Source organism: Melopsittacus undulatus, chromosome 1 (genome assembly GCF_012275295.1).
Source record: "Melopsittacus undulatus isolate bMelUnd1 chromosome 1, bMelUnd1.mat.Z, whole genome shotgun sequence".
In the NCBI taxonomy this organism is placed as follows: Eukaryota; Metazoa; Chordata; class Aves; order Psittaciformes; family Psittaculidae; genus Melopsittacus; species Melopsittacus undulatus.
Genome location: NC_047527.1, coordinates 2,054,072 through 2,074,577, shown reverse-complemented (window position 1 = coordinate 2,074,577; position 20,506 = coordinate 2,054,072). Strand labels below are relative to the sequence as shown.

General features: G+C 50.1%; 1 protein-coding gene across 4 annotated transcripts in view; it reads left to right on the top strand.

Annotated features, from left to right (window-relative positions):
* The window catches only part of RHPN1 (rhophilin Rho GTPase binding protein 1), a 34,055-nt gene extending 14,158 nt beyond the window's left edge, over positions 1-19,897 (top strand). For all 4 annotated transcript variants that reach the window (XM_034064424.1, XM_034064421.1, XM_034064425.1 and 1 more), the window contains 13 exons: positions 3,485-3,613; positions 6,341-6,416; positions 6,789-6,866; positions 8,309-8,433; positions 8,726-8,892; positions 9,395-9,582; positions 9,714-9,870; positions 11,773-11,892; positions 14,365-14,559; positions 14,802-14,878; positions 16,082-16,228; positions 17,444-17,602; positions 17,743-19,897. In XM_034064424.1, the coding sequence (XP_033920315.1) occupies positions 3,485-3,613; positions 6,341-6,416; positions 6,789-6,866; positions 8,309-8,433; positions 8,726-8,892; positions 9,395-9,582; positions 9,714-9,870; positions 11,773-11,892; positions 14,365-14,559; positions 14,802-14,878; positions 16,082-16,228; positions 17,444-17,602; positions 17,743-17,937 (1,813 nt within the window). In that variant the 3' untranslated portion in view covers positions 17,938-19,897. The remainder of the gene's footprint in view (positions 1-3,484; positions 3,614-6,340; positions 6,417-6,788; positions 6,867-8,308; positions 8,434-8,725; positions 8,893-9,394; positions 9,583-9,713; positions 9,871-11,772; positions 11,893-14,364; positions 14,560-14,801; positions 14,879-16,081; positions 16,229-17,443; positions 17,603-17,742) is intronic.
* The last annotated feature ends 609 nt before the right edge of the window (positions 19,898-20,506 follow it).

The following is a 20,506-nucleotide window of genomic DNA, read 5'->3' as shown; positions in this document are numbered from 1 at the left end:
GAGGTTGATGGAGACACATAGGCTCTGTGTGCTCATACAGAGCTCAGTGCTTGCCCTGGATGGTGCATCAGCCCAGGTTTGCACACAGAAAGATCAAGTGCTCCCCTAAATTCTCTCTCTGATAGATAACTGTGCTCTTATTGCTTCATGTGGCCCTTGCAGAATGCAAACTGAAGTGCTCCAAAGTGACATTGGGCTTTCAAGCCCAGTGACAAGTCCTGGAAGAACTTGTATACACGTGTAGAATACAGCAGAGTAAAATTTGGCTTTGGAAGGTGATGTGTCCTTTCTGTTGCAGAATAGGGGTGAAAGCATTGGTCAGAAATATATCATGGATATGTGTAAATGTTACCCTGGTGCTGCAAATCAGCTAGTAGTAATGTAAGAAATGAATATATATATATATATATATATATATGTAACATGGGAAGTTCAGGTTGGATATAAAGAAGAAGTTCTTTACTGTGAGGGTAGTGAGGTGCTGGTACAGGGTGCCCAGAGCAGCTGTAGCTGCCCCATCCCTGACAGTGTTCAAGGCTATGTTAGATGGAGCCTTGGGCAACATGGTCTGGTGTGACGCATCCCTGCCCATGGCAGGGGTTGGAACTGGAGTATCTTAAGGTCCTTTCCAACCCAAACCATTCTATGGAATGCTGAAGGATGTTTAAATAGAAGTGGCCATGGAGATATTTGGACCTGCTATGATTTTGCTTGGTTTAGAATAAAAGGCATTGATCTTGGGAAAATCCCAGCAATGAGGAGTCAGGGGAGGAGACACTAAAGGACCAGCATCTTAAAACCAGCTTAATACCATGCCAAAGGCACCATATTCTGCAAAAGCTGGGGGAAAGCAGAGCACATGTTGTTTTTCCTGGAGCCTGGTTTAGCACTAGCAGCCAGAGCCCCTTTGAGCTGAGGACTGCAGCTGTCAGCTCTGGCTTATCTCTCCCCACTTTCCTCTGGAGCAGATAAGGAAGGTGTAATCAGCCTGGGAGCAGGCAGCTGAAGTCAGTCCTTGCTGTTTACATCTCCTAATGTGCACAAGTGGGGAAGGGAAGGCAGGGTCCAGCTCTGATAATGGGTGAGCACAGCAAGCCTCTTCTTATAAAGAAGGGGGTTTTGCACCCAAATTGATTTTTTTTTCCTCAAACCTGACATTAATCACTTTTATTTGATGGGGATGAGCAGCTTGAGTGCTCATAGCAAAAGCTGAAGCTGCACTGGAGGTGGAAGTGTAGATGGCCAAGGGGAAGGTTGCTCTAGAGCAGAAGGAACAGGTTCTCCCCCTGTGCTGGGCACTGGTGAGGCTGCACCTCAAATCCTGTGTTCAGCTCTGGGCCCCTCACTGCAAGAGAGACATTGAGGTGCTGGAGTGGGGCCGGGGAAGGGCAATGGAGCTGGTGCAGGGCCTGGAGCACAAGAGGGATGGGGAAGGGCTGAGGGACCTGGGGGGTTCAGATGGAGAAGAGAAGGCTCAGGGGGGACCTGATGGCTCCCTCCAAGTGCCTGCCTGAGAGGAGGATGGAACCAGGAGGGGCTGGGCTCTGCTCCCAAGGAACAAGGGATGGGACAAGAGGAAACGGCCTCAAGCTGCACCAGGGCAGGTTTAGATGGAGCTGAGGAGCAATTCTTTCCCCAGAGGGTGCTGAGGCATTGGAACAGGCTGCCCAGGGCAGGGCTGCAGTCACTGTCCCTGCAAGTGTTCACACACCATGTAGCTGAGGCCCTCGGTGCCATCCATGGGTTAGTAGTGGCCTTGGCAGTGCTGGAGAGCAGTTGGACTGGATGAGCTTAAAGGGCTTTTCCAACCTGGCTGATTCCATGATTCATCAGAGCAGAGTGCAACACTGTAAGGAGTTTTGCCTGGCCTCAGAAATTATGCTGAGGTGCTGAGGCACTGGCACAGGGTGCCCAGAGAAGCTGTGGCTGCCCCATCCCTGGCAGTGTTCAAGGCCAGGTTGGACACAGGAGCTTGGAGCAAGCTGCTCTAGTGGAAGGTGTCCTTGCTCATGGCAGGGGATTTGGGCTAGATGAGCTTTAAGGTTCCTTCCAGCCCAAACCATTCTATGACCATACGCAGAGCAAGAGGTTCTTCAGGTAGGTTTGGATGGATTCACTTGGTATCACACAATTGGATAACTTAATCTCTATTTATCAGTGCAATCAAACATTGACAAATAGAATCAGAATAATTAGGGTTGGAAAGAACCTTAATATCATACAGTTCCAACCCCCCTGCCATGGGCAGGAGCACCTTACACTAAACCATGGCACCCAAGGCTCTGTCCAACTCGGCCTCGAACACCACCAGGAGTGGAGCATTGACAACTTCCCTGGGCAACCTATTGCAGTGCCCCACCACCCTAACAGTAAATAACTTCCTCCTTATATCCAACCTAAACTTCCCCTGTTTAAGTTTGAACCTGTTACCCATTGTCCTATTGCTGCAGTCCCTAATGAAGAGTCCTTCCCCAGCATCCTTATAGACCCTCTTCAGATACTCGAAGCTGCTCTGAGGTCTCCATGCAGCCTTCTTTCTCCAGGCTGAACAGCCCCAATGTTGTCAGCCTGTCTTCCTATGGGAGGTGCTCCAGCCCCTGATCATCCTCGTGGCCTCCTCTAGGCTTGTTCCAACAGTTCCATGTCCTTCTTATGTTGAGGACACCAGAACTGCACACAATGCTCCAGGTGAGGTCTCACAAGAGCAGAGGGGCAGGATCACCTCCTTTGACCTGCTGGTCACGCTCCTTTTGATGCAGCCCAGGATACAGTTGCTTTCTGGGCTGTAAGTGCACACTGAAGCCAGCTTGTGTTCAGTTTCTCATCGACCAACACCCTCAAGACTTTCTCTGCAGGGCTGCTCTGAATCTCTTCTCTGCCCAGCCAGTAGCTGTGCCTGGGATTGCTCCAACACAGGTGTAGGACCTTGCCCTTAGCATGGTTAAACTTCATGAGGTTGGCATCAGCCCACCTCACAAGGACATCAAGGTCCCTCTGAATGGCATTCCTTCCCTCTAGCATATCCACCGAACCACACAGCTTGGTGCCATCGGCAAACTTGCTGAGGGCACTCTCAATCCCATTGTCCATGTCACTGACAAAGATGTTGAACAAGACCAGCCCCAATCCCTGAGGGACACCACTCATTACTGGTGTCCAACTGGACATTGAGCCATTGACCACAACTCTTTGCATGTGCCCATCCAGTCAGTTCTTTATCCACTGGGTGGTCCATCTATCAAATGGATATCTCCAATTTAGAGACAAGGATGTTGTGTGGGACAGTGTTGAATGCTTTGCACAAGTCCAGCTAGCTGACATCAATTGCTCTACCCCTGCCCATCAGTTCTGTGGCCCCATCATAGAAGGCCACCAAACTGGTCAGGCAGGATTTCCCCTTAGTGAAGCCATGCTGGCTGTCACCAACCAAAGAGAGGCACTGATGAAATGGGGGAGGTTTGATCCATGTTGTGTTATCTTGCAGGGCCACCAGTAACCACAAGGTCAAAGAGACAGTTGCCCTGGAGCTGAGTTATGTGAACTCCAACCTGCAGCTGCTGAAGGAGGAGCTGGAGGAGCTAAACAGCAGCGTGGATGTGTACCAGAATGACAGGTACAGAGCCTGTGGTGTGGAAAGAGCAGCTTTTTCAGCTGGCATTGTATTATTACTGCTACTAGTAGCTGACTTTTGCTTTTCCTGGGAGCAGGTCAGCATCTTTCATGTACCTATTGCTGTGCCTCCCTGCTCTGCACAGGGTTTGGCCCTCTAGTAAGGTGGCTGAAGGATAGGGGTGGACTTACAAGCATGGGCCTGGAAGCAGTTTTTTATCCTGGGAACATCAGTGTTTCATTTATAGAGCTGTAAGGAGACCCAATTCAACCTCTTTTGCTAGTAGATACTTAGATGTTTAGGGATTTATTGTACATAGAATCATAGAATGGTTTGGGTTGGAAAGGACCTTAAGATCATCCAGTTCCAACTCCCTGCCATGGGCAGGGGCATCTCACACTAGACCACGTCACCCAAGGCTCTGTCCAACCTGTCCTTGAACACTGCCAGGGATAGGACACACTGGTGTCCCAAAGCAGGAGGAATAGGTTAGACATAACCATCTCTACTTGCATCATCCCCTTTCCTGAGCATCCCACCAGAGCAAGAGATTTTTCCACCACATGAAATAGGGTTTTTAGCAGAAGAAATTCCAAGTGAGGCACTGGAATGGGTTGCCAAAGGAAATTGTGAATGATGGAACACTGGCACAGGTTGCTCAGAGAAGCTGTAGATGCCCCATCCCTGGAGACATTCTGAGTGAGCTTGAACAGGGCTCTAAGCAACCTGATCTAGTTGAAGTTGTCCCTGCTCATTGCAGGGGGTTAGACTAGATGACCTTCAAAGGTCCGTTTCAACCCAAACCATTCAGTGGTTCTATGACTTTATGTCCATCCACATGCTTTTCCAAATGCTTGGTCCTACTTAAGGGAGGATGGTTGTGGTACTGGGGATAGAAAGAGGTACAAAGACCACAAGAGCATCAGTGACTCCATCCTGCAGGTTGCTGCAATGACATTAAATGTAGGACCAGGATGATCTTGGTGCAGAACTGAGTTAGGTTCATGGGGTCTCCTATGGAGAATAAAGCCCCATACATCTGCCACCTTTGATTGTTTGTAGTCAGAGGGTCTGCAGCCTCTGAATGGAATCCTGAATGTTGATCCTTCTTCTGCACTAGAAGCAGGGATGCAACTTCTCCTGCATTGCATGCATCCTCTCAGAGTTCTTCCTTATCAAGGCTCAGCTTTTCTTACCTGCCTCTGGTTTGCCCTGGTTTAAATAGAAACCAGCAACAGCAGCAACCCCAAACCCCTGCCCAGGCCAAACAAACACCCCTTTGTTTGCTGCAGGCATTGGATTCAAGCGGAAATCTTAGTAGGAACAAACAATAATGGCTTTTCTGCTCTAATTATAGCTCTTGAAGCTGTTTATTCAGTAGGAAGAGATGAGAATGTGGGTGCAGCCTCCCTGCCCTGTTCCCCTGGTTTCTGCAGCTTTCTTTGCCTCTTTTCCTCCCTGGATTAATGAGTGATGTGCCCACAAGTTAGCAGCAGTTTCTGGAGGGAAGGAGAAAGAGTGCAAATCTGGGCTGGGAAGGGCTTGATCCTGCCTGACCCAGCTCCCATCTCACTCTGTGCCAGACTTCCTTGTCTCTTTAAATTAGGCCAAGTGGCCAAGGATGCAGTAACATGGCTCAGTGACAGGGTTGGGGGCATCCCCAAGGGATAAATGGGTATGAGGGAAAGCATTTGTGGAGCCAGTTTGAGCTGCAGGTGTTGCGTTCTCTGTCTCTGTGTACAGGAATTGGATGATGGGTCCAGCTTGTAGTGATAGGACAAGGTGTGATGGGTTCAAACTGAAACAGGGGAAGTTCAGGTTGGAGATAAGGAAGAAGCTCTTTACTGTGAGGGTGATGAGTCACTGGAACAGGCTGCCCAAAGCAGTAGTAAGTGCTGCATCCCTGGCTGTATTCAAGGCAAGGTTGGATGGGTCTTGGAGCAACCTGGTCTAGTGTGAAGCATCCCTGGTCGTAGCAGGGGTTTGGAACTGGATGATCTTAAGGCCCTTTCCAATCGAAACTATTCTGTGATTCTTTGCAGGGCTGTGAATTGCATGCTGCAGGCTCTGCTCTTTATACACACCATTTCTTTACCTGTTGGCAGCAGAGAATCAAAGCAGCTGCTAAATCTCCCGTCTAGGGAAGATGGTCCTTTCTGGCTGTGGCTCTGCAGCTCTTCTTCCTCAGTGCTGCACAACTGCCCTGTTTTCATGCTCAAATACAAACCACTCCCCAGCTGGGTGTTCCCAAAGTCATCATCATCTTCAGGGCTTTACAATATCAAATGAGCTCGGTGATAAGAGCTATTAATAGACACCTTCTTTTAATAGAGGTAGAACATGCCAATATCAGGCACAGTGTGCAGCCTGAGCAACGCTTTATCAGCACCAGAGCCCAGATTAGCACATAGGAGTGGGTGAGTCCATGACCTGTGCCTGATTCCAGAGGTATTAAAGCAGCTTCATTGCTGGAGCTGATTTTGTGGCTGTTACCTTTGTTAGGGAGTGAAAAGGAGAAGCTGGAGGAATAAGGGTGAGGAGGAATACTCTGTTCTTCTCTTGTGCTGCCATTTCCATTGGGAAGAGCATCCTTGTGCTGTGCAGAATTGAGTCCTCTTCTAGTTTTAGCACAAACCCAGGGCAAAGAGCTGCTTTATTTTAGTTCCTGACACAAAGGGTCTCTTCAAAGCTTTTAAACCAGCCACTACATATGTTGCTGTCTTCTTCCAGTGAGTCCATCAGCGTCCCCATGATCCCTTTGGGCCTGAAGGAGACGAAGGAGCTGGATTTGCTAGCACCACTGAAGGTGAACATCAGGGTTTCACACACTTGATATGATGAAAGGAAATGACTGTGCACTTTGGGGGATGTTTCAGTACATGGGGATGGTTGGGTGCTGTAGAAGAGATGCTACAGCAGCTCCAAAACAGTTTCTTTCTTGGAAGAGCTGCAAAACCCCAAGTGTATGTGGAGGAGCTGGACTTAAAACATGGGAAAGTGGGAGGTGAGGGTCTAGAGATGTTGAACACCATAAGCCAAGCAGGGAGGAGATGGTTTTCACTTGTGGGGAGAGCTGGCAAGTTGCTTATACAGAATAGCCCAAAGTCAGCCTTTAAATCATGAAGATCTGTTTTAAAGGGTGACTCAGGGTTTTCTCTTCTCTTGTTTCCCCATCCAGGATTTCATCAGTGAACACTATGGAGAGGAGGGCATCTTGTTTGAGAAAGAAATCAAAGAGTTCATGGAGCTGAGGCAGGTTAGTATCTCTTCAATTACAAAGTCTTGCTTTGACTTGTCCAGAAACACTTGTTGAAGGTGTCACATTTTGTTCCAGGGGTCCTCTCATCCTCTCTCCAAGCTGCATCCTTATCCTTCTATCTTAGGGTACAGGATTCCCACACTAAGCACCAGTTGTCATTTGTGACTATTAGTTCACCCCAGTAAGGCTAAACAACTACTCTCTCCCCAGTTAGCATCTGGAGAAGGGGAAATGTAAAGCACCCCAGTAAAGGTGGATTTGCTCCTCTCCTATATAGCAGCTTTCATAAGGAATTTCATGTTTTGCCTTTGATTCAGGAGAATGGAAATAAAGAGACTGGATCAAGCCCTTATGAATAGGCCTGATCCTGCTTTTCAGCCTGTGGGAGGGGAACCCTGCAAAGCCAGATGGGAAAAGGCCCATGCTTAACATTAGTTGTTAGGAGAGCTCTGACCCTCCTCCCCATGCCAGGTCAAAAGCTCAAGGGCTTTTATTAAAAGCATGAGTCTTATTTCTTCCACTGCATTTATTTCATGAGACTTTACATGACTTTCTCTTGAAAACAATAATAATCTCAGACTGGTTTAGATGAGCATCACATCCAGCACGGCTCCCAGGCTGCTGGCTCCAGGTTTGGGCACCCCATCACCAAACTGGTACCTCCCCAAACTTTCTTACAGCTGAATCTGTGCCATGGGGTTGCCTCCCACTGCTGCACAGCATCTTCACTGCATTTCCCCCTGTGCTGGGCACTGGTGAGGCTGCACCTCAAATCCTGTGTTCAGCTCTGGGCCCTGCACTACAAGAGAGACATTGAGGGGCTGGAGCAGGGCCAGGGAAGGGCAATGGAGCTAGTGCAGGGTCTGCAGCACAAGAGAGATGGGGAAGGGCTGAGGGACCTGGGGGGTTCAGATGGAGAAGAGAAGGCTCAGGGGGGACCTGATGGCTCCCTCCAAGTGCCTGAGAGGAGGATGGAGCCAGGGGGGGCTGGGCTCTGCTCCCAAGGAACAAGGGATGGGACAAGAGGAAACAGCCTCAAGCTGCACCAGGGCAGGTTTAGATGGAGCTGAGGACCAATTCCTTGCCCAGAGGGTGCTCAGGCATTGGAACAGGCTGCCCAGGGCAGGGCTGTAGTTACTGTCCCTGCAAGTGTTCATATACCACTGTGTAGCTGAGGCCCTCAGTGCCATGGGTTAGTGGTGGCCTTGGCAGTGCTGGGGAATGATTGGACTTGATCTTAAAGATCTGTTTCCACCTGGCTGATTCTATTGATCTAATCCTATTGATCATATTGATCTGATTCATTTGCTCTGATAACTCAGGTGGAGTTTTTCCCCACCCTGGGCTGACCAACATATGCAGCTCCAGAAATCTACCATTTCCCCCCCCATTTTTCCCCTTCCCTTCCCACCCTCATGTCTCCTCTCCCATCCCTGCAGGCGATGCGCACCCCAAGCCGCAACGAAGCTGGGCTTGAGCTCTTGATGGAGTATTACAACCAGCTCTACTTCCTCGACAGCCGTTTCTTCCCTCCCACCAAAAGCCTGGGTGTCTACTTCCACTGGTTGGTGCAGTTTTCCTCATCTCCCTTGGGGACCTGTGAGTGGGGAGGGAGCTGGGATCAAGCCTGCATGGTGGGATTGCTGCCTCTGCAGCAAAGCCAGGGCTGGTGGACATGAGGAGGTGGGTTTGCTGTTGCCGTGGGTGAGTTGATTAGGGGATGCAGGGGAAAGAACGCACCCTATGGGGATGAGCTGTGATGGGAACAGTGGCTTTGGGCTCATAAATAACACTGAAAACCTTCCAGGATCCTTCTCCATGTGTAGTAATGGGCATCCAACTCTTCCCTTCCCCAGGTACGACTCGCTGACTGGGGTCCCATCCCACCAGCGAGCACTGGCCTTCGAGAAGGGCAGTGTGCTCTTCAACATTGGAGCTCTGTACACCCAGATTGGAGCACGGCAGGACCGTGCCTCCCTGCCAGGGCTCAACCAGGCCATCGATGCCTTCCAGAAGGCAGCAGGTATGTGGATTCCCCCCTTCCCTGGCTCTCTGAGGGCAGCATTTCCCTGGGCTGGGAGTATTCCACACATGTGCAAAGAGGGATGGGAACAGGGCATCTCTAAGGGACCACAAATCAAGTACGAGTTGGTATCATGCTGCTTCTGTGGGTGATGAAGAGAAGCTGGGATGACCCAAGAGCTACTCAATGTGGCAGCCACACAGCAGTAGGGGTGTTCCAGCTGGGAACAGGAGAGATGCTGGAGGAGTCTGCAGGCAGCTTGGAGTAAAAGAGACCCAACAACTGTGGTTACCTAGGGCTTTGGAGAAGAAACGTATGGGCACAAGAATGGTTTAGATAGCAAGGGAGGGACACCCCACCTTTTTACCCACTGATTATAGTGAGATGTTTGTTGGTTTCTGGCTCTTCTGCTGTGCTGCTGGTGAGGAAACCTCTGTGGTCCAATAGTCTGACCCTCCTGCTTATAAGCCCTGTGGCTACCAGGTCCGTGTCCTTTGTGTAGGTGCCTTTAACTACTTGAAGGAGAACTTCTCCAATGCTCCCAGCTTGGACATGAGTGCTGCCTCTCTGAACATGCTGGTGCGGCTGATGGTCGCGCAGGTCCAGGAGTGTGTCTTTGAGAAGATGACCCTGCTGCGTGCCCAGCACGACTTCCTCACACAGCTCCAGCTCGCCCAGGAGGCTGCAAGGGTGAGCACCATGGGGAGGAGAGGACTGGGTGGGGATGTTACCACTGGAGAGGTTCCTTCTGTGTCCTGCTGTCACTGTCTCTTGATGGATGTCCTACATCTCAGCCCATGTTGTCCCTTGACACTCCACAGGTAGAAGATGTCTACTCTCTGGTTCACCAGACGATGACCCAGGCCCACGTGAAGGATTATGTTCCCTTCTCTTGGACCACCATGGTCCATGTCAAATCGGAGCATTTCAAAGCCCTCTCCCACTACTTTGCTGCCATTGCCCTCTGTGACTGCCCTGGTGAGTGTTACATCTCAGAGGCAGCTGCCTGCTCAGCCAAGTGCTGGCTCCACGTGATAGCCTCTTGTTTAGGAAGAGGGGTTGCAGATAAAAGAGATGGAGACATGAACAGGGTAGATGGATACAAAACCTAAAGGCTTTCTGATGCTCTGAGCTGTTGATTTTGCTTATTGACTCAGGGATTCATGCATAAGCAGATTTCCCCCATACTTCTGGTTCGCACAATGCTTGCTAAGTCTTCCTAATAAGGTGAGTAAAAGAGATGCTGTAGTGATGTCATTTACTGTCCCCTTTGGGACTGGGTGGGTAAATAGGGGGTCAGCTACCGGTTGACCATGCGTGTGCCCATGTTCTCAGCTGGGTATCCTCTGGGGCACCCATTACTTGTGCCAGGACAGCTGAGGGCTTCAGAAATGAAGATAAACCCAGAAGAACCTTGAATTTAATAGCTGGTTGCTCTGGGAATCCCGTGGTGGTGAATACTGGCAGCGGGGTACACGTGGCTGTGATAGAGCCAGGATGATGTGGCTTCATGGAGCCCACTGGAGCATGGATTAGGATCCAACCCATGATCTCTATTGCACCATCACCAACACCCTTAGAAGCAATTTTGGGTCAGGCAAAGACTGAGGGCAAGCAGGTGGTGCACACTGTGACCTGTTGAGCTGACCCATAACTTGGTGAGGTGGCTGAGGCTAGGCTGGAGTGTTCTTGGGGGATGGCTGCCAAAGCAGAGCTGTGTCAGTCATGGTGAGAGCTGCCAGTGATAGTGATTGCTGCCAGACTTTCCCTGCACCCTCCCCCATTCCTGTCCAAATCTTGCTGCAGGGCTTGTGCCATGTGGGTGTTGCAGAAGCACGATTGAGCTGCTGGGGTAGAGTTGGCAGACAGTGAGGTGCAGCTTAAAGACAGAAATGGCAGAGAATGGTGATGGAGCTGGGTTTGATATGGGGTTACAAGGGACAGGGACAGGGCAAACCTGTCCCCTAATATTTGGAGGCTCCTGGTAACCTTAATGCTGAGGGAAACACAAATCTGATGGAGATGCCTGGGGATTGCTTATTGCTGCATCCAGAGCAATGATGCTGAGATCTCAGCTGCTTCCTCACTGCCTTTCCCTGACCCCCTTGTTCAGAATAACAGATCTTTAGCTCCCATAACCAGCTGGCAAGAAACTCCTTAAGCTGTAGTTTAATCCCCCAGGGATGCTGCACAGGGAGAACCAGTTCCTAGCCTTTGTATTCTTCCTTTTGGACCAGCAAATCCACAAAGGTCCTTGGGAGCCTTCTGAATGCACTTTGTGCCCAAGGAAGGAGGCTGCTCTCCAGCCCTGAGCTCCCTGTGAGCCAAAGGGGATTAGGAACAGCTTTGGCTGGAAATAAGGGTGTAAAAGGGACACATACAAGAGCCCAACATGGTGTTCAGTGCTCTGAATCCCTCTCAGTTTCTCCATTGAAGGACCCCTTCGGTTGCACTGCAAGCTTTGTGCCCATGCAGGGGTCCCAGGCACAGCAAGGAGGGCTCATCTCCCAGATTACACTTTGATCTACCCTGCTGTTGTGCTTTAGTTGTTGCTTCCATGTCACTAGCCTCCAGATGAGGAAAACCCAGGGCTCTTTATTTCCAATCCTGCTTCCAGATTGGAGTAAAGAAGGGAAGGGGGCAAAAGAACCAGATACTTGTGCTATGCCTTGAATGTGATAACTCTTCCCTCTCCCCATCAGTGATGTTGTGGCTGTTGCAGTCTGTGGTTGAGTGAGAGGAAGCTGCTGCTGAAGTTTGGGGCTATGTGAACATGGATGTGGCTTCATTGTCCTCCTGTCCCCACTGTCTCAGGGGTCTGGGTGGTCAAGCACTGCCCTGGCCTCTCTAAACTCATCCCCTCCCATCTGTTTCACATAGTGGCATCTGATGCTGAACTGCCAGAGCAGGAGAAGGCTTTTATCCAGTTCCATGTCACCATGCCAGAGGGACCATCACTCCGTATCCTGCTGCAGGACCCTGAGGAGAGGAGGAAACTGGGTAAGCCCATTGATGGGGGCAAAGTCCTCAGTGCTTGCAATGAAACCTTATTGTACGAGCAGTGAGCCCCACAGTAACCCTATTCACAGATGCATGGTCTTCACGAAGGTGCGTGATGAGCTGTTGGGGGGGGGTTCTCCATGCAAATACATCATTTTGAGGCTTTCTTTGAGAAGAGCCTCTCCGGGGAAGGCAGGAAAGCACCATGGATCTCGGTTAGGGTGCTGAGGACCAACTCACATTGCTTGCACCAACTTTTCCAGCTAAGTTTAACAGTAAAACCTCAGGCATCAAGATGTTCTAAGCAAGGTAACATCACCAAACGCAGTGTGGAGAAATCCACAGGGACACAGAGATCCTGGAAGCTCCTTGCTGCTGACTTGGCTGGATCACAAGAAGAAACAGCAGATGCCAGGGGGTGGCTTTTTTAGCTGCATCAAAAGGTTTGGGAAACAAAAACTTCCTCCCATGTGGATTTTCAGCTTGAGGGACAAAACCAGAGCGTTGCTTATTCAGCTCAAGTCACAGTTTGGCAGCTCCTCCCCAAGGAGGCTGAAAAGAGAGCAAAGCTCAGCACCCTGGTTTTCAGGTGTCATCTTCTGTTTGCCTCCCCCATGACCTGCATCCTGGTGCCCTTTCCACTCATTACACATGTGTGAAAGGAGATAGGTCCCACCAGGACGAAGTTTGTTACATCACCAACCCCAGCAAAGTTCTCCTGGCCGCTTGGCCAGATTTACTGCTGGGGATCAGAGGTGAAGGAAACACACTCCTTATACCCCAAACCAGGGTATTATGGTAACACCACCCCAACACCTTCAGCTGCTGTCATCTGATGTCTAGAATCATAGAGGGGTTTGGGTTGGAAGGGACCTTAAAGCTCATACAGTTCCAACCCCATGTCATGGACACCTCACACAGGACCATGTCGCCCAAACCCCTGTGTCCAACCTGGCCTTGAACACTGCCAGGGATGAGGCAGCCACAGCTTCTCTGGGCACCCTGTGCCAGTGCTTCAGCACCCTCACAGGGAAGAACTTCTGCCTTATCTCCAGCCTAAACTTTCCCTGTTTCAGTTTGAACCCATCACCCCTTGTCCTGTTGCTACAGTCCCTGATGAAGAGTCCCTCTGCAGCATCCTTGTAGCCCCCTTCAGACAGTGGAAGCTGCTCTGAGGTCTCCACACAGCTTCTCTTCAGGCTCAACAGCCCCAGTGTTCTCAGCCTGTCTTCATATATGATGTACGTCAGCCCAGCTTCAAGCTCTGTCTGTGCTCTTGTTGAATGGAGCTCATTTCCCCACATCTGCTGGTGAAAAATGAACATGCAGACACTAGCCTCAGCTCTGGGTTTGGTTTACAGTAAAGGAAGAAGCTTGTGGCATTAAAATCATCTCTCTGGAAGGATGTTTCCCTCTCTCTTCCCTTTTCTCCCGGTCTTATAACATTACGTTTTCTCAAACATAATATATTCTCCCATCTTAAATAGAGTGGAGCCATGGACTTCCATGCCCAACCTCTATTCCCTGTAATCTCTTGGAAATCACAGGACAGTCATTAGATAGTCATTAAAACCTAGTTGCTTTCTTGTTGCCAGTGGATGCTTTGATAAGATAGGCTTGATGGATATGATACAGTTTTAGGGGGTATCTTCCTCTCTCTGTTCTATCCAGCCTCAAAATACTTCCTTGGATGCGATTTATGGAGGAAAGTGAAGGTCTTGAGGCCACGGCCTTTGGTCCACGGCAAACCCCATAATCTCCCTGGATTATATTGCCACCGTGTGTCCTAAACCGGGAAACGCAACAGGCACCCGGGTTTCTATGATACGAGTGCGTAGACAGAGCTTTTTTGGTAGTTTAGCTTATATAGCTGTTTTCCTGGCTGCTCCGTTTCCATGAGGATAGCAAACGCATTGAAGGCAACTTAAGAGGAGCAAAGCAAGAGCAGATACCGAAGAGGATGGCAAGCAGGACCTGCGGGGCAAGGAGAAAGCTTTCCTTAGCCTAGAAAAGAGGGAGACGTGTTGCATCTTCCCAAAGCTGTCACCAGGAGGACAAGGCTTGATTGTCCTTCGTGTATTTGCCCTCCCGTGGGATGCAAGGTACTGGAGAGAAGTTAATTTGCAGAGGAGATTGAGGTTAAAGCATTAGGAGGGACTTTGGGGGTGGCACAACGTGGTGGCAGCTCCTTTGCTGCTTGCTTTTTGGGAACATCTGCCAGCTCCGGCGCCGGGGGAGTGAAGTAGGTCACCCTTCAAGGTCCCTTCCCAGCCCTACATCGGGGGCTCGAGCTGACGGCTGGGACCTACTCCATTTAGCAGCACGTTGAATGCCTGGCAGGCTGCAAACGTGACTGGGCTGTCCCTGAGTCACGTCGGGGTGGCACAGCCCTGGGAGCTGCTGTCATCCGTAGGCAGCCGAGAGGGAACAGCTCCGCTCCGCTTGGGCTCAGATCTCTCTGCTCCTCTGCAGGCAAAGCACATCTGAAGAAAGCCATCATGAAGCACGAGGAAGCCATGAGGATTCACGGCTTGTGTAAGATCCTCAGGAAGATGGATATCCTGCAGGAGGTCCTCTCCTTTGCCCACAAGCGTTCGTTGAGCAAATACTCCGAAATCGACCATGAGGAGGACTTCTTTGAAACTGGAGATGCTCCAGATATCCACCGTAAGTGCAGCTGAGGTTGCATGGGGTGGGCAAACTCCCATGGTGAGTTAGTGGCATGTTGCTGGGGACCAGAGCTCCCTGTCATCACCTGCAGGGGCTCCCGGGTGCATGTCTAGCAGCTGCCTGAGCACGTCGCAGCTCTTATGGGTTGTAAAATCCCTCTTTGAGGAGCACAATGTAGAGGCAGAGGCTGCCACAACTGCCTGACCACAGTGTATGTGCTTTTCTCTCCCTTGTGACAGCCAAAACACATCAGAAGCCAGAGATCAAATCCCCCAACTTCTCCCAGGTGAAGGTGACCGACCTCTTCCACAGGCTGGTATGTACAGCTATGGGATGGAGGGTGCCCCATGGGAGCACACATCTCCTCCTCCTCCTCCTCCCCTGCATGCTCTGCTTGCCTGGCTTCCTTCCTCCCCTTTCCTTCTGCCTCTTCTCCCTCTCTGGTGCAGCTGTTGCACCCATGGGCAGCATTCCAAGGAGGAAAAGAAGGCAGGGGCATGTGCAAGAGGAGGGTTAGGGTGCATGGATCTGTCTTTGTAACACCTAAATGGGTCACAAAGCTCCACCAATGCACAGTGGAGCAGCACAGGCATTTAGGGTGGGTTTTGCCTGAGAAAGGACCAAAGGGACCCTTTAGAGGAAGCTTTCTGGGAGCAGGATGGTGCCAGCTGAAAGGCACTAGGAATATCCCACTGGATCTTTATATCCCTCCCCTCTTTAGGTTTACAGGGTCCTGGGGAGCAGGGTTGAGCTTTGCAGCTGCTATGGGACCTGATTGTGCTGTCCCTGTGCTCCATGCACCCCAAGGGTTGTGCAGCACCCCAGTGGTTGTGCAGCACCCCAGGGAAAGGTTGGTTGAACACCCCCAAGACAGGCAGGTATATCCTGCTCCTGTGGGAATAAAAAAGTGGGGAAAAGACAGGAAGATAGGATGGATTTGGGGGATTTGAACACCACCTCATACCCTGCTACTGGAGCACCCTAGTTAGGCTGCATCCCCCAGAGCCAGGCAGCAGGGAAAATCCTCACCACCCATCATCCCTCCTTGGGTACTGTTGTTTGTTCCTAAACAGAGGAGTTAAAGAGCCAGGGAATTCAGCTCTTCCCATCAGAGCTTTCTATTTCCTTTGCTCCAGGATTATAGTGTCTAGATAGGTACCAGCTCACTGCTGTGCCTTGCAGGAGTGGGGCAGTGCAGGGAGAGATGTCCAGACCTTATCTCTGGGGAGAAACCTCTTAAAGTCCTTCCCAACCTGCACAAAGCTACTGCTGCTTGTAAAGCCAACAGCTGACATGGGCTTTTAAGCACCTCTAGCTTTATAGTGCATAAATCCACCTTTTGGGTGTGCAGGAAGAGTAAAACTCCGGCCAGGCTCCAAATCACATCCTTAAAGAAAAGCAAAAGATGTGCTTTCTTGCTCTGCCTCCTCCCCATCAGTGGGTGTTTTGCAAGGTTACACATCCCCAGGGTGTTGTTCTTGCACCAAAATGTTCTTTCCATCTTTCCACCTCATCCCAGGGGCCCCTTTCGGTTTTCTCAGCCAAAAACAAGTGGTACCCAGTGCGGAGAGTCCATCTGATGAGAGGAGAGAACGGGTTTGGATTCACACTCCGAGGAGACTCCCCTGTCCTCATTGCTGGGGTTATCCCAGGAGGCTGTGCTTCTGTGAGTACCCCAGGATCTTCTTGTCCCCATGGGAATGCTGGAATTGAGATGTCAAGGGATGCCTTGAGGGGTATTGGGATGGTTTCAGGTCTTAACACTCAGTTGATAACTGCATTGGTGTGCTGAGGTGGAGACTCATCCCTGTCAGATCTCAGCCTGGGGCTTGCAGGTGGGTGTCAGGAAATAATTGAGTTGTTTTTAATTCCTTAGGAGACAGCTAAGGGAAAAAAACCACAGAGATTAGCTCAGTTTGTAACTGCTGGCAGCTTCTCTTTGGCAAGCACCCAGCTCCCTTCTCCCCCATTTTGGGACGTGACAGTGGATGGAACAAGATGGCAAGTCTGAAACACGTGTTATTGCAGTGAAAACTTATTTCTGGGCTTTCTGATGTATCAGGGGACACTTTGTGTTCCAGCAGAAGCTTCCAGGAGCAGGCTGGTGGGATGTGCAAAAGGTCTCCCTGTTCCCTCAGCACTGTTCAGCATCAAGCCTGCCATCCAGAGCCCAGCATCTCTATAACAATATGCTCTTGGCAGCAGGATTTCCCTTTCTGGGAGACTAAAATCTTCTCAAAGACCATATGTGGTCCATATCTTGTCTCATGGGCTTTATTGCACTTAGCTGGGGTGGGATTGGACTCCAGATAGACACCAAAATGTGGTTGTCCTGCGTGGATAAGCTTCTAAAGCTCCACTGCAGCTGGCCTGACATGCTGGCTGAGTTGCTTGTTGCTCTGATGCTGTCCCCACAGCCCTGAGCTGCCATGTCAAGAGCCTTGTTGATGCCTTGATGGATGAAGGGTGTGCAGAACCTTGCTGAACCTGCTGTTTTCTGAAGAATTAAGGCTTGCAAGCAATATTATATATATATATATATATATATATGTTTTTTTTTCTGTAGACCTGCAGCATTTAACCTTTATGAGAGTCAGAACTGGATGCTTTTCTGCAAGGCTGGATGTTGACTGTGGTTGTCTCCAGCAGTAGCAAAAGAGGTGCTTAGTCTCTAGAGCATCCCACATGCTGCAGAGCAGATGTAAAAGCCTTAGGATGATGAAGGCATTGTATGTTCTATGCTGTAGGTGGAGGATGGACCCCAGCCCTCCTCGTGGCCCGTATCTCTGTAGGACTCGCACCCATGGAATGGGGTGGACACCAAGCAGACCACATGCAGTGACATCCATGAGCTCAAACATGTGCATCTTTTTCCCTACAGGAAGCTGGGTTGAAGGAGGGAGACTACATCATCTCAGTGAATGGCAAGGACTGCAGGTGGTCCAAGCATGCTGAGGTGGTGCAGCTGCTGAAGAGCACTGGGGAGGAGGGAGTGGAGATCGGTGTGATAACCCTGCAGGGCTCGGAGGGACCGAAAGCTGTAAGTCACATCCCAAGCCTTAGGTAGGAAACACAAGAGGTTCCCCAGGCTCCTGCTGGACGTGCAGGGCTGAGGCCAGGCATCTTGTCTGCAGCTCGTGTGCTGCCCTGTCTTCATATCCCTCTCTGCTTCCCAAACAGGCAGACAAGAAGGCAGCAGCAATGTCCTCAGGCAGTGGGGTGCTGAAGAGCAACAAGGAGAATAGCCGGAAGAGCCTGATGAACAGCAAGAGCGCCAGCACGCTGCTGGTGTGGAGCAAGAAGAGCAAGCGGAGCAAGAAGAGCACCTATGGCATCCCCTTCACCACGGTGGGGGACAACGAGGTCATGTACTGAAGCAGCTACAGGGTTAGTTTGTGTCCCACCACTCCAGGGCTGGCTGCCTATGAACCCTTGCAAGCACTGGTGGCCTCCAGGCTGTGCTGGTGTCGGTGCTGCAAGGAACCCCCCTGTCCCAGGGATGTGCCGCTGGTCGGATCCTCTCCAAAGGGGCGAGTGATGCACAGCATCAGCTCCTCCATCTCCCAGCTCCTGTGTTAAACCATCCTCAGCCTAAACAATATGGGGAAACACTGATTTATCCTTGATTTTTAACTTTCATTTTGCTCTTAGGGGGGACCTGGGGGGAGCTGTGCTTCAATATAAAGCAGGGACTGGTTTGTGTCTTCTGCTTGGTGCGAGGAGCAGCCAAACCAAGCCCCAGCCGTTAAAGCAAAAGCTGTAACCTTCTTTAGCATCTCCTAGGCTTTCTCTGCAGGGTAAAAGGTGGCACCACTGCTCACCAGGAGCTGCTGGCAGAGCTGAATCCAGTTCCACCTTCAACTCCCCTTTTCCAGGAGAGAGGATAGTGTGGGATTTGTGATCCCATTGTGGGGTCCAGCACAGGCAGCACCGGGCTGCGCATCTCTGCCGTGATACCAGGGCATGTCCCAGTGAAATGGGTTGAAATTAGGATGGTTTTGACCATATTTTTAGTGCTTTTTGTTTGTGTTTTATTAATAACCACCCAGGTTGGTGCAGCAAATGCAGCCCAGCTGCTTCTTTGGAAGAAAAGGGAAAGACTTAAGGTGCATTTGTCTCGCTTCTTTTAATCAGTAGACGTGGATTGCCCTAAATATGTGAGTAGATTAATAGCTAAGAGCCTTGCTGGGTTTTTTGCTTGGTATGAGATTAAAATTCCAGGAAGATAACTCCTCCAGATTATTAAACTACTAAATTTGTGCTAGTATTGGATCTTGCACACGTTGCTAATACCCTAACACTGTGCTGTCAGCATTCGTACCGGAGCTGGGCTGATGGATACATGCATCTTGGTAATTGTACTGGAAACGCTGGGAGACTCCGAATACGCTCTTAGATATATTGGCACCATTTTCTCCATCCCATTTCTGCCTCGTGCATTATTTTTCTGAAGGCTAAAGAGCTGTCTGCTCTTCAGTGCTTGGATGATCTTGGTAGGTATAAAATACCCTTCAGAGATGCAATTGTATTTTTGTACTTTTTAAGTGGTGACACATTTAGTTTAAAGGAGTGAACGTGCAAGGGATATCATCACGAGTGCATCCCCATGGGGTTGTGTCATGACTTCTTGGTGGCACAATGCCCGAGTGCTGAGCTTTCAGCCCTGGTTATAGTTAAGGAGAACTGAATAATAGAATCATGGAGTGGCTTAGGTTGGAAAGGACCTTAAGATCATCTAGATCCAGCCTCCCTGCCATGGGCAGGGATGCCTTACACTAGAACAGGTTGCTCCAAGCGCCATCTAACCTGGCCTTGACACTGTCAGGGATGGAACCTTTGCCACTTCTTTGGGCAACCTGTTCCAGTGCCTCACCACCCTCCCAGTAAAGAACTTCTTCCACAGGGCTTCTAGCTCTGTATTAACAACCAAGAAGCCTCTCTATAGACCGAGACAGCATCAAACCGGATTAGAGATCCGGCTGCCACCATCTGGTGCAGTCAGATTTCCTGCGTCATCTTCCCAGCTGCTTGAGTGCTCAGGAAGGCGGTGGGTTCACAGGAAAGGCCACCTTCCCATTAAAGCATCCCAGCAGCATCTTCCCCCTGATTCTAAATGTGTTGCCAACAGGGACATCTTGGAGCTGGGGATGTATTTATTTAGAAGCCCGCGCGTCGCGTTTCCACCTGCATCACCCAACTCCTCCATTAGCATCAGTGGAGGGGTTGTGTGTTGTGTTGAGTTGGATGATTTCCCTAACACCAGTGGTTTTGTTTTGGTTGATTTTGTACATGGACTCTCACCTTTTATGGATTAAAAAGCACTGATTCCAAAACACTTTGTAGTGTGCATCTCTGTTGTGAATTACTGCACAGGTGGGGATCAAGGTTGGGCTTCCAAATGGGTCAGGTTTGGGTCATTTTTTCACCCATTTTCATTTGGGTCACTTAAATCTGAAGCTGTTGAGGTTTGGTGAGATCATTTGGATGACAGCCTGACCCAAAGCAAACCAACGTCCTAAACACCCATAACCCTTGGTGAGACATCGTCTTCATCTCCAGCATGGTGAAATGGGAGCTGAGGCTTTGCCCCATGAGTTATTTCATGGAAGTAATGTGGAAGGTGAGAAGGCTGGATCCACTGGGGGCTTTTCTCTTGGATAAAAGGAAGGAAACTGTTCAAGAAAGGCATGTTTGCTTCTCACAGCAGGGTTCTGTGAAGCAAACTTGGTGGGGTTTGGGGTTTCTGTTGGTTTTGGGTTGCCAAAAAGGGTTTCCAAACCTCTTGTTTTTGGAGGAGCACATCAATGGGAACAAAGGCATCAATGGTGCTGGAGGAGCTCATGGTGAGCTGACAAAGTGCAATGCCTTGGTATGGGATCCTCCCCCCTCTTTTCCCTTTGGAGTCAGTGTTTCAATGGAGCCCAACTCTCCACCATCCAGGCAG